The sequence below is a fragment of the Oreochromis aureus genome, linkage group 19 (genome assembly GCF_013358895.1).
Source record: "Oreochromis aureus strain Israel breed Guangdong linkage group 19, ZZ_aureus, whole genome shotgun sequence".
NCBI lineage: Eukaryota > Metazoa > Chordata > Actinopteri > Cichliformes > Cichlidae > Oreochromis > Oreochromis aureus.
In genome coordinates, this window is record NC_052960.1 from 9,873,152 (window position 1) to 9,888,312 (window position 15,161).

At 39.2% G+C, this 15,161-nt stretch overlaps 1 protein-coding gene across 1 annotated transcript; it reads right to left on the reverse strand.

The window, feature by feature from the left end:
• Positions 1 to 1,628: 1,628 nt before the first annotated feature.
• On the reverse strand, positions 1,629 to 12,841 carry cpxm1a (carboxypeptidase X (M14 family), member 1a). The gene is made up of 13 exons (XM_031737002.2): positions 12,470 to 12,841; positions 11,544 to 11,653; positions 9,373 to 9,512; positions 9,106 to 9,190; positions 7,667 to 7,817; positions 7,451 to 7,536; positions 7,185 to 7,308; positions 6,274 to 6,470; positions 5,951 to 6,130; positions 3,489 to 3,783; positions 2,939 to 3,078; positions 2,760 to 2,862; positions 1,629 to 2,369 (listed from the first exon to the last, which is right to left on the reverse strand). Exons 1-13 carry the CDS (start codon positions 12,795 to 12,797, stop codon positions 2,047 to 2,049), a joined length of 2,262 nt encoding a protein of 753 aa, XP_031592862.1. The 5' UTR covers positions 12,798 to 12,841; the 3' UTR covers positions 1,629 to 2,046.
• Between the last annotated feature and the right edge of the window lie 2,320 nt (positions 12,842 to 15,161).

Here is a 15,161-nt window from a genome sequence, read left to right on the forward strand (position 1 = left end):
TAGTATTAAAGGATCTCACGTGCATGTGTACAGTATGTCATGTTTTTTCTGTCAGTGGCAGAAACATGTTTGCACAGGTACATGAGTGGCCTGAAAATGAAAGACTTTGGTTGCACCTGAAACACCCTCCATCACATCATTACTTGACTTGCAACATACTTACAAGATTCCCGTGTCCCGTTAGTGCAAATGACCATGTCAGCCATGTTTTGGCTTCACTGCAGTACAAATGAAATGATAATGAACGTCTCGATCAGGAACAAGGAAGACAGGAACTTTTCTGTCATTTAATTGTTTATATATTACTTATTGTTTACTTATTTTAGTGTGGTATGGGTGAGGGGGTGTTTATCAGTGGGAAAAGCTGTAAATCTTATCAAAATACAGTTAAAGTCCGAAATCTATCCCCTCCTTCAGATTTTCCAAGAAGCCATCCAGTGGGTCATATTGGATTTTTTGCTGGGCTGATTCTGGCCCCTGGGCCTTATGTTTGATACCCCTGCTCTATATTGTACAGATGTTAGGCTATCTCAGCTACCACAGGGCAAGATGCAGCGTACACCCTGGCCAAGATGTGTAATTTCATTAATATATATATTAATATATTTGTTTGTTTCAAAGTTTTTATTGTCCGAACTGTTTAGTTTTAGTTTAGTTTTTATTAGTTTCAGTTTTAGCCTTTTTTTAAATATTTTTTTAATGTATGGATGGCCTATGTCAAAGGCAAGATTTAGGAAAGTCAGTACAGGTGTTATAATAAAAACCGTTGATGCTCAATCTTGCAGACGTGCAGAGTCTCAATAAAAGCACCTGCCAGTGAATAATTAGGCATGTTGTTAGCAGATTTCTACCATACTAACAGATAGTTACAGAATTTATTATCTTTATATTTTTATTTTACTTTTATAAGTTCAAGAGATCTTTCTACTTCGGGGGTTTTCAAAGGTCTTAAATTTGTTAACTAAAGTGTTTTTTTTGTTTTTTTTTTCACATCTAGTTTTAGTTAGCTGTGATAACTTTGGTCTGCATGATTCTTTGGGCTTAATTGCAAGAATTAAATGTGTAAAATTGCAGACAAAGTTGTGATAACTCTTTGGCCAGACTGTCCTGTAATTATGAAACAAAGTTTTTCTTAAATGACATAAAAAAAATCCTTTTCGCAGAAATGTTTGCAGTAGATATACATTTATTGTTTGTCTATTGGTTATCTAATTTGGTGTAGTATGAATGGGCATGGCACAAGTATTTAAGCAATAAAACTGCATTTATGAAACTTAAGCCGTTCAGTGGGCTGGATTGGTGTCTAGCCACAGGCTTTATGTTTGAAACCCCTTATTTAGATGTTCACAGGGAAAGTTAATTTTTTTTTATCTCATTTATTTGAATTCTTTCTTTTATTTTGACTACATTATCCTTCTGTTCAGCACTTTAGCCGACGCTTGATGTCTTTTAAACGTGCTATACAAATAAAGCTCATTTGATTTGAGGTCTGTACATGTGCCACACAGATTTCCCTCTTTTTCATCTTTCCACTCATCTCATGTCCTGACCTTCAGATTGCAACCAATGGCAGTTTCTTCCAGCTATCCCACTTCTGTTAACCTTAGGTTCAGATTAAATACGCTGGATAACACAGTTATTTAACTTTATTGGTCCAGTTGGACTTTAGTCAGACAACCAAACTAAAATAAAAAAACACTTTTAGAAAAAAGTATGACATCAGGCCAGCTGACACTGAAATCCTCACCTTAATTAATGTACAAAAGAAAAAAAAACAGTAAATTCACAATTTAGGAACTCTTTTGCGTAACTTTTAAGGATACTTGAACCAATTTAAAAACCTTCTGCAATTACATTGTCTCTAAGAGTTTGTGTGCCTGTCGTAGCCTGAAGGGTCCCCAAACTGAGAACAGTGTCAGAGACATAAAATGGTCTGCATGCTTTGATATTTGAGAAATACTTTTTGTTAACCAGGTGAGCTCCTTTAACAGCAGAAATGTAATTTTTCCCAGCGGACAGTTCATCAACCCGTTGTCCCATCTCCTCTCATGCTTTCCAGGCTTGAGAAGACCGAGCTTTTCTCATCCGCTGACCCTCCCTGCGGCGGTTGATGGCCTTGGTGCTAGCCCGTAACTTTCGGAGCCTCAGAGCACGAAGACGCAGCTGAAGATCCTGCGGGATCTTCTCCCCTTTGGCCCTGATCTCCTTCAACCTCTGGATGGGTGTTTTGGTGAGGATGAAGTCACAGATGGTGGGATTTGGTTCCATGCCGACATTGCACCGACGCATGGATGGGAAGTAACCCACGGCCCAAACGATCACCTTGTACTCGCCTGGATTCAGAAGACGCCAGTAGTCCCCATCAGCGGCTACAGGAAAAAATGAGGTTTGCACAATTTTAATGTAAGTTTCTGGATTTACAGGTTAATGCACCTTTAGAAGATAAATAAATAATTGCAGCTTCTATCTTGTGACGAAAATGTTCTTTGGGGCTCCAAATGGCTTGATATCAGAGATATGTTTGACGGATTACAGGTCAGTAAGTCATTTACAACAGTTCAAATACAGCAATTGTCAAAATGGTTCTTTCGGTGTGTTTGGTTACAGGCTGTTAACTTGGCATATACTTATGACTTATCAGAAATAAAGCTAAAACAAAGATGCATTTGATGGTTGTAGTTGGACACTCTATACTTTAACACCCTGCTCATTAGAAAGAAAATCAGATTAAAACAGATAAATAAAATCAACTGGCTGACCTGATCGGATGTCATGGTCGTGGTCCTCCACCTTGATTATAGCATCTGCTATTCCTTTTTTGGTGAGCTTGTCCCTGACCACACCTTTGATGCCTCTGTGAACCTGAGAGAGCAGAAAATGCTGCCGTGTGAGCCACTGCTTTGAAAACCACATGATAACTTTCTTTGAACAGATTTACCTGCTCCATGTAAACCAGCAGAGACTCCTTATTGTTCTCCCACTCGATGGGGAGTTCACTAACATGAGGAAACTTATCACAGGACAGCTCCACGGTCACCTCGAAGCAGTTGGTGTGCAGGTAACTGAAGTCGTTCATACCTGCAGGAAAGGCAGGCACAAAAAACACAGTGAATATTGAGTGAAACATTTGTGCAATTTATAGGTTTAAGGTGAAAAAGAACTGAATTTGATCCTTGAATGGAGAGAAATATCACATCTGTCAGTGGTTAAGTTGGTTAAATATTGATGTATTTTTTAAGCTTGCAAATTACAGCAAGATTAAAATATGATATTTACTGGAGCCTAGTTTAGTTTAAGGGATATGTAATTTGACAGGATGTTTGCACATTGGTAGTAAATTTTTTTTTAAGTGTTTCAATCTGCTCTCTTGTTTTGTAACACTAACTGAAATCACACAACATCCTCTGCAGAGGAGGATGCAGCATTTTTTGGGTCTGATGAGTCTCAGATGGCGGAAATCATGCACAGAACAGACTGATGAAACTCACTGCCGGGAACCGTGTGCCAGGCTCCGCCATTGATGATGTTGTTGTGTGACTGAAATTCCTCGTAGTGGCAGATACGTCGGTCCGGGTTAGCCATCACCAGGTTAGTCGAGGCATAGACCGAGGCCAGCCAGCGAAAGAAGGCATTGTCTGCTGTTGGAGTGTCTTCCTGTGGCGCCCAGTCACGGGTGCAGTCGAAGGGATAGGTAACAACAAGCTCTCCACCATGGAGGTTGGCGCTGAGCACAAAGGGAATGTCTTGCATCCAGCTGATGACCGCACGTGTCTCTGGTGCAACCTGGGCAGAGGTGGAAGGAGTTTAGTTTAAGTACCCAAAGTATGTGAAACTGCAAAAAAATAAAGTGTTAAAAATAAAAAGGCATGCAGTATTCAAAAAATAAAAAGCTGAAGTATTAAAAGTAAAGAAAAAAAGGTGAAAACATATTATTTTATTAGGTTATTTGTATTTTACTACTATTTTCTCTTTGATTTTATATTTGAATCTTAGCATGCTTTTCTTTTTCTTTAGCATTCTTAGTTGCAGTTACTGTGTGTATGAGAGTGTTAGCTTCATTAGGTTTTCCCTTTATGTTAAGTTTACTGTGATGTCCAAGTTTCCCTGTTTAGTTATTTCCTGTTTTAGTTTTCTAGTTAGTTGTCTCCTGTGTTTTACAGTTAGTTTTATGTCCTCTGTTTTGTTATCGTGATTAGTTTGACCTGTGCCTCGTTGCTCAGATGTTTCTAATTCCCTGTTTGTTAACCGACCCTGTTTTCCTGTTACGGAGTGTGTGATGCTTTTGTTTTGGACTATTTTCTTTGTTCATGGAAGACACTGCCAGATACAGTCCGACTGATATTATCGGGCAATATTTGGTATTTGTTGATCTAACACTGTTGGTGTTTATAAATCAATGAATAAAGATTAGATGAAAATTTAAAGATTAAAGGCAGGGCGCTCTGTAACTTTCCTGCTGGCATCATGTAAATACTACAAATCCAATAACCAGCTGGTCCGAGCAGAGTTAGACAGAGACATGTACTACGTTATGGCGTCCAAAACGATGAAGCAAGATTTCACCTTATCTGGGTAACTTCAGGGTTGACCTTCGGGTTTCAGTACTATGACGATGGATCACTACTTTCTGATTTTATTGGTATGGTAACTTAAGCTGCGAACCCAAGCCAGGACGCACTCTAGTATAACTTCATAAATCAGTCGTGTAACTTCTGTAAGCCTGTTCTGATCAGCATCTGCGTGTTTGTCATTAGTGAGAGCAACTTTTTGTTCTTTTTGGAAAATCTTTTCTATATACACTTTAAAGTTCTTTTCCTGTTTTTCTAGAATGATCTAATAATAGCAAAGCCAACATGGCAAAGACTGTAATCTGCATATGTGCAACCTTGTGCAACCTGCAAATTGATGGCCAGGAGCATTTCTACACCAAATGTCTGTATCGATATTGATTAATATTAATTAAAAATTGATTTAAAAGTCCAATATTGGTCGGGCTCTAGTCAGACAGTTAATGGATGGAGTAAAGAAGGAGAGGAAAAAATTTAAATGTTGCACACAATAACTTGCTCTCATTTTGTACTTTTGTTCTTTTTTTTGCGAACTTTTGTGGACTTGATCTTGAACAGGTTTTTAACATATACCTTTTTCTCATTTGTTTTCCGTTCAACAACTTTAATGTCTGATAAAATTAGCAATTTCTCATTAGATCTATGCACTGCTTACACTGATGAAACATCTAACGACTCGCAGACGTTTTAAACGTGGAGGAGCCCACTGTTTTTGTGAAGTAAATTTTGCTGTCAGATGTATGTGAAGAAGGAGGGAAGACAATACTGAACCCTGAAATGTTACAAAGTCAAACTTTTAACAACGAAGCAAACAAGTGGAAACACTAAGTCTAGCTCCTAAAACTGGTACTTAAGTACAGTTCTCAGGTGAAATAATCCAACATTGATTAACTGGAAAGATTTTCAGAATAAAACACAGGTGGCAGGATTAATAATCCTAACCCATATTATGCAGTTGAATAAATACCCTTTTTAATAACAAAACACACCCAAGAAGAAATTCACCAAGGAGAAAACTTGCAGATTTGGTGATCTTTTTCTGTCATTAAGCAGGATTTCAGCCTGTGTTTGCCTTGAACACTGTCACCAGACACTGGGTGACAATCCTCAGGCTTTCAGGAAAACTAGTTTCTTGGCTCTGAAATGATTTCCTGATCTGAGCCTTTGCATGTCACTGAAATGAAAATAATCGCACACTGACTAAAGCTGCTCTTTCTCACGACCTTCGTGAGAACAAAACAGTGAGCATTGTAACTTTGCAGTTTTTAGGTGAAGTCAATTTTAATGCTTTAGTTTCTATTTCCGGTCAATCTTAAAATAGCCTCCAGGTGGTGCCAATGAAATGAATTTTTCAAATGCACAAATAAGATGCATTTCCTTACTGTGGCGTCTTCTTTGGTGTAGTATTCTGGGATGGGGATGTAGTGGTTGGGCACTTTGGATTTATCTGCTGCTTTTTCTTGGGTGTCCCACATAATGTTGTTCAGGTCTGGGAAGTTATGATTCAGGTCGATTCCTTCAAAGCTGTATCGTCCCTCAGCCCATCCAGACAGTTCTGAACCCTGCACCACATTAACAAGTATAATGTGGGGATTATTAAAGAGCATATTATATATATATATATATATATATATATATATATATATTTTTTTTTTTTTTTTTTTTTTAAAAGAACAAGACATGAGCCTAACTAAGATTTACCCACCTTCACATAAGCCTCTTCATATCCATCTGGGTTCATGGAGGGCAGGAGGTGGATTCGCGTCTCGGTGACCAGCCGTACGATACGCTGGTTGCCCTTTTTGTATTCTTTGCACATATACTGCATGAGGTTTAGGACAAGCTCTCGACCAAGAGCTTCATTTCCATGCATCCCTGCCACGTAGCGAAACTCAGGTTCCCCTGCCAAGAGGAAAATTTAGAGCCACTTTACATGCCAAGGAATAAAAAAATGTGGAAGAACTGACTGGGGCACTTCTAAAAGGAGGTCATATTAAACATGATCTAAGATTTTAAGTTTATTTTTGTTTTCTAAAGCTCAGCAGCACGCTAGGAAGACATTTAATTGCTCAGATAAAGCACTCTGTGTTAGGCAACAGTTTGGCGCCAGGCATTTCTAAGTACATGACTCCAAAGACCTGAAGTCTGGGCTTTTACCACAAAAATAAAATATGTGCAAGGCTTTAGTGTTTTCTCTTAGACTTGGCACTGATCACTACCCCATGAAATCAATCAAACAGCTGCTGACGCATAAGAGCAAAATTCCGGGGAGCAAAGTGATTTTGAAACGTGTTTATGACATTTTTCTTAAGAAACAAAGACGAGCTGTACCATACTTGATTTTACTAATCTTGCTGGCAGATGTTGAGTGGCCACAGATCACATTTAAACCCAAGCCTGTGTCTAATGGCAATGGCTCAAAGAAATAAAATCATTTGTTTATACAAGAGAGGCCTTCTCCTCAGGACCCCCTGCCTCCTTGTGTGGGGCTGTTGCAGAAATCAGGCTGTATAAACAATGGTGGATATTGAACTGCACCTCTGAGCTGCGAAACTCTGTGTAACTGGAGAAATATGACAAACCAGAAGGTTTCATTCCAATATCTTCAACTCTTACCGAGTTCGTGTTTGCCCGGGTTATCTGAGATCTCCATAACATAGAGTTTGAGGCCCATGTAGCTCCTCCCTATAGTGTAGACGCGGGTGATGTCGGGACACTCCTCCGTCACAGACTTCATGAGCTTCAGGGTTCAGAAAACACGCTTGAGTGTAAGGCTTAAAAGGGTTAAAGCTGAAATTTTACCAAATCTGCAAATTGTTAAGAGCATGAGTAAAAACCCCTGGTGTTTACGGGAAAGCCACTCATCCTGTAACTTTCCTAACCTTTCTCATCTCTTTGTAGTTGTGGTGTCTAAAGTCCAGAGCATCCTTGGATCCTGATTCATGCGCTGAGTAAATGTCAGATGGATCTAAAAGAAAGTAGCAGATGTTTCCAGTTACATATTTTCTTTTCATTGACTTTCGGAGGTCAACATCTTAATGCATTTGAACATCCACAGTAAATGCTGTGTCCCTCTCCACTACTGTTTTTCTTCCTACCGTGAACACGGCAGCCAAGTATCTCAGCCCTGAGGCAGACGGTCCCGTTGGAGTACCAGGTCTGTGGGTTGATGCGGATGAAACGGGCAACGGTGGGAACAGGAAGGAGCCCAAGAACCGGCGTCTCAGGATTCTGGTTTCCTTCAAATAGCTGCACAATTCAATGTGAGTTCATATAAGTTTGTGTAGTCATGGAAAAAAGATAGCACACCCTCTATATATTCTAAAGTTTTGTGTATAAGGATATAATAAAAGTAATCTGGCCTTATCAGGTTTTATTTACGATGTTTATCAGGCCATTTCCAAAGAACTTCATTCTAAAAAGAACATGCCGCCATAGCTTAGGTGTGCAAAATTGCCTCTGGCATCTGGAACAATGTCCTTTGAAGAGATGGGATGTTTAGCCAAAATGCACAGTGCTACGTTTGGAGAAAACTAAACACAGCGTATCGGCACAAAAACCTCACATCAACTGTCAAGCACGGTGGTGCAGTGCTTATAATTTGGGTTTGTTATGCAGCCACAGGACCTGGGGACCTTGCACACATTGAGTCGACCATGAATTCCTCTGTATACCAAAGTATTCTAGAGACAAATGTGAGGCCATCTGTTGGACAGCTAAAGCTTGGCTGAAATTGGGTCATGCAAAAGGAAAATGATCCCAAGCAAATCACAGCAAATCTACAAAAGAATGGCTGAAAAAGATGGTGTTGCAATGGACCAGTGAAAATCCAGAGCTTAAGAAGGCAAATCTCAATGAACTGCAACAAGATTATAAAGACTAATGTGCCAAAATTCCTCCACAACGATGTGAGAGACTGATAAAGTCGAAGACAAAACAATTCAAGTCGTTGCTGCTAAAATAGGTGCTACAAGCTCTTGAATCGTGGGGTGACAGGACAGTGGAGGAAGAACATGCAGGAAGTGGGCCTGGGCAGAATCAAACCCAGGCCCCTGGCAGATGGTTTGCCTGCTCAGCCCACTGTGCCACTGTGCTAATGATTACAACACGAATATAGCTGAAAACATGACTTTCTTGGCAGAGTTAGCAATGGCTTTAAAATGAAGTGGAAAACTTTTGTTTCGCCTTCATTTCCTTGGAAAGAAGTTGGACTTTCCAAAATATGTGGCGCAGGCAAAAAAAATAGTTTGAACTGCAGTTTTCAGTCAAACCTTAAATTTATTTGTACACACTGCATGCTGGAGCATTTATCAATGTGTACTTTAGTTTATTTATATAGTGTGTTATAATGAGTTAAAGGCCACCCCCGAATTTCAGTTTTTTCCCTACTGCATTTGTTTTATCCTGAGTCATCTCTAATCTGCACCCGTACTTAAGGTTTTGGTTCACAGTCTATATTTCACTTTGGCAGAGAAACTTCAAAATCTGTTTTCCATCTATGTTCCTTAAATCGCAGAATACAAGAAGTAGTTCTCACCGCTTCCTGCGTCCCATTCATGGAGGTATGCCAGGTTACAGAGTCATTACTCAGCTGAACTTTGTAGGTTTCGACCCAGTCCCAACTATGACATAGACCAAAAAGGAAAACAAACATATATTTTTTCAATGAGCTCATTGCAGCGGGCAGCCAAAGAATACCACAGCACTCCATCTTTGCTTTAGACAGTATGTTCAATGAAGAGCTAATGTCCATAATGCTAACAAATTATTTTGATTTTCAGCTTTAATCCTGATACTACCTGACCTCCAGATGGAGTTTCGCCCTTGCAGAATGACTCCAGTAAACAGAGTAAGATGAAGGGCATCCACCTCGAGCCACTGGTGCCGGTCCTTATACTCGGCACACCAAGCTCCATCATACAGATCTCCATCCTCAATGCCAGACTTGGAAAAAAAAAGAAAGAAAAACGCATGTCACAAAGAATCCATGAAACACTCCCTGAAAACTTGAGGCTTGGCCTTCGTGTGAAGCATTGCATAAGAGTTCAGTTCTGACCTAATTTTGAAATAATTACTTTCAGACTCCAGACTCCAGACTTTGGACCGCAGAACAAGAGGAGTGGACGGCTGCAGTGATAAACACATCTGGCTCTGCATTCATCAGATTATTTTATTTAATTTTTGTACATTTTTTCTTGGAAGAAACAATAAATAGATTTTATTTTATTGGCTAATTTTACAAGCCAAGCAAGACCAAATGAGCCTGCTAAGTTAAAGGGTGGATACTTTATAATTTATAGTTCCTGTAATAAACACTAGAAATAAGTATTTAAGTTAAATGTGACAACATGAAAGGAATGGCTAATCCCATTAGGAGATGCAAATTAGTCAAGAAATCTGATTATAGAATAGAATAGAATAGAATAGAATAGAATAGAATAGAATAGAATAGAATAGCCCTTTATTGTTATTGTACATGTACAACGAAATGGTGGATTGATTTTGGCTGAACCAACTCAGCTTCTCTACTTTTAATAGAAATACACACTTACTTTACTTGCCACTTTATTAGGTACACTGAACTACAGAAATACATTATTTCCTCACCGATTTATCAAGGTACTAGAAGCATGTCTCAAAGATTTTGCTCCATATTGACATGATGGCATCACACACAGTCGCTGCAGATTTGTCAGCTACACATCCTCAATGTGAATATCCCTTTCCAACTACATCCCAAAGGTGCTCTGTTGAGTAGGGCTCTGGTGATTACGTAGAGTATTTGAGTACAGTGAACTCATTTTTATGTTCAAGAAAGAAGGTTCACGACTTTTTAAATGAAGCAGTGTCTTTCCAAATTTCTGTTTTCTAATTTTGGTGAATTGTGGCCTCGGTTTTCTGTTCTTAGCCAATAGCATTTGCATGTAGTGCATCTTCTGCTGCTGTAGCTTCAAGGCTCGACATGTTGTGCATTCAGAGATGCTATTCTGAGAGATTATTTGAGTTACGGCTGCCTTCCTATCAGCTCAAAGCAGTCTGGCTAGTCTCCTCTGACCTCTGACACCAATAAAGCATTTTCTCCCAGATAACTGAAGCTCACTGGATATTTTCTGTTTTTCAGACCATCCTATGTAAACCCGATAGGTGCTTGTGTGGGTAAATCCCAGTAGATCAGCAGTTTCTGAAATGCACAGACCATCTGGCACCAATAACCATGTCACATTCAAAGTCACTTAAATCACCTTTCTTCCCCATTTTGATGTTCAGTTTGAACTTCATCAGGCTATCTTGACTATGTGTGCATCCTAAATGCACTCAGATGCTGCCATATTATAGGTTAATGAGATATTTGCATTAACAAACAGTTGAACAAGAGATACTTATAAAGCGAGAATACATTTCTAGTTAATTGAATTGAAAAAAAACAAACAAACTTCAAAGCACCAGACATTTAATAATGTATTAAAACTTCCCACTGGACTTTCTTGGTACTTTGGACCAAATCTTTGATTCCACATTAAACTGAGTCTCAAGTAAAGTAATTCTAACCATGACAAAAAGTAACTGTAGTTTTCCTGGACCTTTATGGTGACGTTTCTCTTCACTGTGGTGATAAATTAATTGCGGCATCTGTGGATTTTGCACGTTGACAGAAGAAATAACTTTTTAAACTGTGTGTAATACGCTTTGCATAGAAACTGGAGATTCGCAAACACAATATTTGAAACCTCACAAAATAGTATTCAGTAAGTTCAGCTTGATTCATCAAATTTAATCCATTCAAATCCATGTCTTTGAAGTAGCAGTCAATCTAAATTAACTAATAAAGGTAATTTTAGGTTTTATTTATTTATTTGATTTTCAAAGGGGCCAAGTTTTTAAAAAATGTGTGTAGTTTGTTTATGTTAATCAAATTTAAAATGCTTTCCAAAATGCTGAGAGATGAGTGTCTGTAATAGCCTCTGACCCACTGACCTGGATATTCAGCCTCCCCCTGTGAGGACCCAGCCCCGACCGCTGGTAGGACGAAGCTTGAATCTGGCTGTCATCAACTCGCAGGGACTCCAGGCCGAGGGGAGGACAGTCTGCGCGGAAAACAAAAGTGAATCATCATGCGATAAGATCTTCTCTGGGTTTCTGTCTCCACATGTTGATCCTCTGCAGAAGCAGCTCTGAGATCGACAGCGGAAGGGTTAACCTTTCTCTCTCTTTGTGGTTTGTATGAGTAAGCAAACACATGCCAGATGTAAAACGAGCTCCAAGTTGTTATGTGGAATATCTCTGATCATCTTGGGCCAGTTCTGTGGAAGTTTGGAGGCCCCTCACCTCTTCTTCCCCCTGCTCTGCTTGTTTCGGGGAGTAGAGGAAGCTGCAGATGTCGGAATATGTGGAGGGTTTGGATGTAATTTGAGACACAGTGGAGAAAAGTCAAATGTTCAGCAGATCAGGGAGGTGAGAGCTACAGCTGCAGGGGATTCTGTGGTTTGGAGAACAACTAATAACATTCACATCAGTCACAAGTAGGTCAAAACAGCTAAATGCAACATATTGAGCAACAGCAAGTATGACAAGCAGTAAAAAATACTATACAGAGCTGTGTATAGCTGAAATACATATTCCTTTAAGTGACTGACTGAGAAGAGATTTTTAAAAACTAAGCTAAGCTAAAACTAAACTTCAGACTAAATTTACTGGGATTTTTTTTGACCTTCTATGATTGTAAATATAATATAACAGTAGAAATAATTATCTACATCTACTTTTACAGCTTGATTTGTTTTAAAGATTTTAAAAAGGTAGGCATCACTATTTAATTGCCTCTTTAATTAATATGGAGTTAATACTGGAGCTCATAACAGCTTCATGCAAAAATCAGACTAAATGGGTAATTTTTTTCCTACCCAGTTTTGATTTGTCATCTTCAGTCTTGCGGTCTCTTGGGTCTTTCTCTTTCTTGTTTCTTTCTTTGCTGGTGTCCGTGGTGTCCAGCTGTTTGTCTCTGACAGTGGTGGTGAAAATGTCTGGCTCTGCTGTTGCTGGAGTCGTTCCGTCCCTGCTCTCGCCCTTGACAGTCACAGCCTCGGTCCAATTCACAGTTGGCCTTGTTGTTGTGTAGTCAATTAATGCATAACTCTTAGTCGGTGCTGGGGTGTTTATCAGTGCTGCAGCACCGTGTGTCAAAAGTCCCAGAAAAAGCACTGCAGGCAGCATGCACAATGACTTTTCCATCCTGGTCTTTGTTGCTGGAGAAGAGTGAGGGGGAAAAAAAATTCCCCTTTGGTTTATGAGATGACAGAGCCAGACCTCCATCCACCTCCCCTCCTCAGTCCCACCTCCCCTTACTCCCTCACTCTTCCTCCCTCCCTCCCTACCAAAATTCCAGCTTAAGTCCTGCAAAAAATTGTGACAGCAAATGTATCTGTGCATGGTTACAATATACGCTGTGTGTGCCCGTGTGATCCAAACACTGAGCTGCCTTCAAAAAAGTTAGTTAAAATGATTACAAATGTGTTTATTATAACAAAGTGAGCATGTAGTTTTAAAGCACTTGGCAAGTGGGTTTTCTAGTCCTCTTATAATGATTCAGACTTACTGTGCCTAGCTCTTTTGAACAGGACTGCACAAGTTGTCCACAATAAGTTATAAAATAAAATGGTTTTGGTGCATGACGATTTCCTGAAATAGGTTGTAGAACCACCTTCAGCAGCAATAATTTTAAGTAATTGTTTTCTGCATGACCCAGGTCATGTGGCTACAAAACAAGTGCAACATCACCTCTCCACTACCGTGCTTGACAGTTGGTATGATGTGTTCGTGTTGATTTGCTGTGTTTAGTTTTCTCCAAACGTGGACCTGTGCATTACAGACAAACATCTCCACTTTGGTCTCGTCTGTCCAAAGGACATTGTTCCCGAAGTTGTGTGTTTTGTTCACATATAACTTAGCAAACCTAAGCCATGCTGGCATGATTTTAGAAAGAAGAGGTTTTCTCTTGGCGAACCTTCCAAATAAGAAGCTTCAGTCTTTTTCTAATCGTGATGTCAAGAACTTTAATATTTAACATGCTAACTGAGGCCTGTTGAGTCTGAGATGTCACTCTTAGATTTTTTGCGGTTTCTCTGAGCATTGCACGATCTGATCTTGACGTGAATTTGCGATGACCTTCACTTCTGGGAAGATTGGAAACTGTCTTGAATGTTTTTCACTTGTGTATAATGTTTTCTTCATGTAAGATTGCTGCTTCTCCTGACATAAATGCTCCAGTACAGCAGAATGATAAAACATCTACTTTTATGGAGATGCTCATATTTGCTGATGATCATTCAATAAAGTGCATTTGATCATTTTGGTGTAGTAATATATTTTTTGATGTTGTTCTGCTGAAGTTCTATTTAACTCATTTAAGACCTGCTAAGAACCAAATGATGTCCCGAGTTTAAAGAATCTCTACTTTCTTTTAAGCATGACTGTATATTTAGAAAGTCGCTCTAAAAGTGAGGTAATAAACATTATGCACGGCTGTAAATACATTTGGGTGTTCTCAGTCAGAGTATAAGAAATAGCTTCCGGTCCGTTCAGTCCCCAAGAAAAAAATGAATAGTGGATGTGTATCTGACCAGCAGAAAACGTGTACGATGTATGCTTTAATGTGATATATTTGTATGAACAACTGTTCAAATTTAGCCTGACCTTAAGACAAATATTCCTGTCTAGCAGGTACATTTTTCACTGTTTTAGCAAACAGTCAGAATGTGCTAGTGTACATGACGGTTTCATCTGATATCAGCCCACTCAGGATATCCTTTGAAACATTCAGGTTTAGGTTTCAGGCTTCTTACAGTTTAGAAGCAGCTTAGTCTCTGTTTCTTTGTCTTCCTGATGAGTTCAGGATCTGACATGAAAATTAAAACAGACGCAGGTACATCTCATACTTCTCCAGGTGTGTTTGGACTACTGGTTTATAGCAGTGAATACAATGTTTCTGAACTTTGTAACCCTCACTTTTCAGCAGAACATCTGTTTCAGAAGAACATCTTTTTACCTTCTGTCATTTAAGTCCATTTGCATTCAGAGGGACTCTTTTATTTCTCGTGACTCATGTTTCCTCCACCTCTGTCTGTTGCTATGACTGTGAGAAAAGCTCTTTTATCAGTGTGTCATCAGCCTGTTGTGTTCATGAGTCTTGGTGGGTTATGAGATGAGCTGCTGTTTCATTTCCCACATAAAATCATCTAATATATCACTGCTTAGACAATTTTAACTGTCCAAACAGCCATATGCTTATTGTTGACTCAGCTCTGTCCATGTAATGTAACACGTTGTATAGGGTTTGTGTAACGACAAATGCACTGAGTACACATCATTCCTCTTTGTTTACATCCACACAAACCCTGCAGCATTACACTCGTACATCTGTATTATATTTAAGCTGTACAGTCATGAACTTTACTCATATGGCTGTCATGGTTTGGGGAAATTAATGAAGCTAAGATGAAGAAAAACAAGGAGTCTCTGTCTCTTGTGTGAAGCACTGCTACAAATTAAATGGAAATACTCCACCCGCTGCTGCTGCAAGCTGCATATATAAAAACA

Excerpts from the sequence above, each read along its gene's own strand:
- cpxm1a (XM_031737002.2), bottom strand. The coding sequence starts at position 12,797 with ATGGAAAAGTCATTGTGCATGCTGCCTGCAGTGCTTTTTCTGGGACTT. Across the intron at positions 9,191-9,372 it reads GGGCGAAACTCCATCTGGAG|TTGGGACTGGGTCGAAACCT; the intron begins GTCAGGTAGTAT and ends TCTATGTCATAG. Across the intron at positions 2,863-2,938 it reads TGCTGGTTTACATGGAGCAG|GTTCACAGAGGCATCAAAGG; the intron begins GTAAATCTGTTC and ends CTGCTCTCTCAG.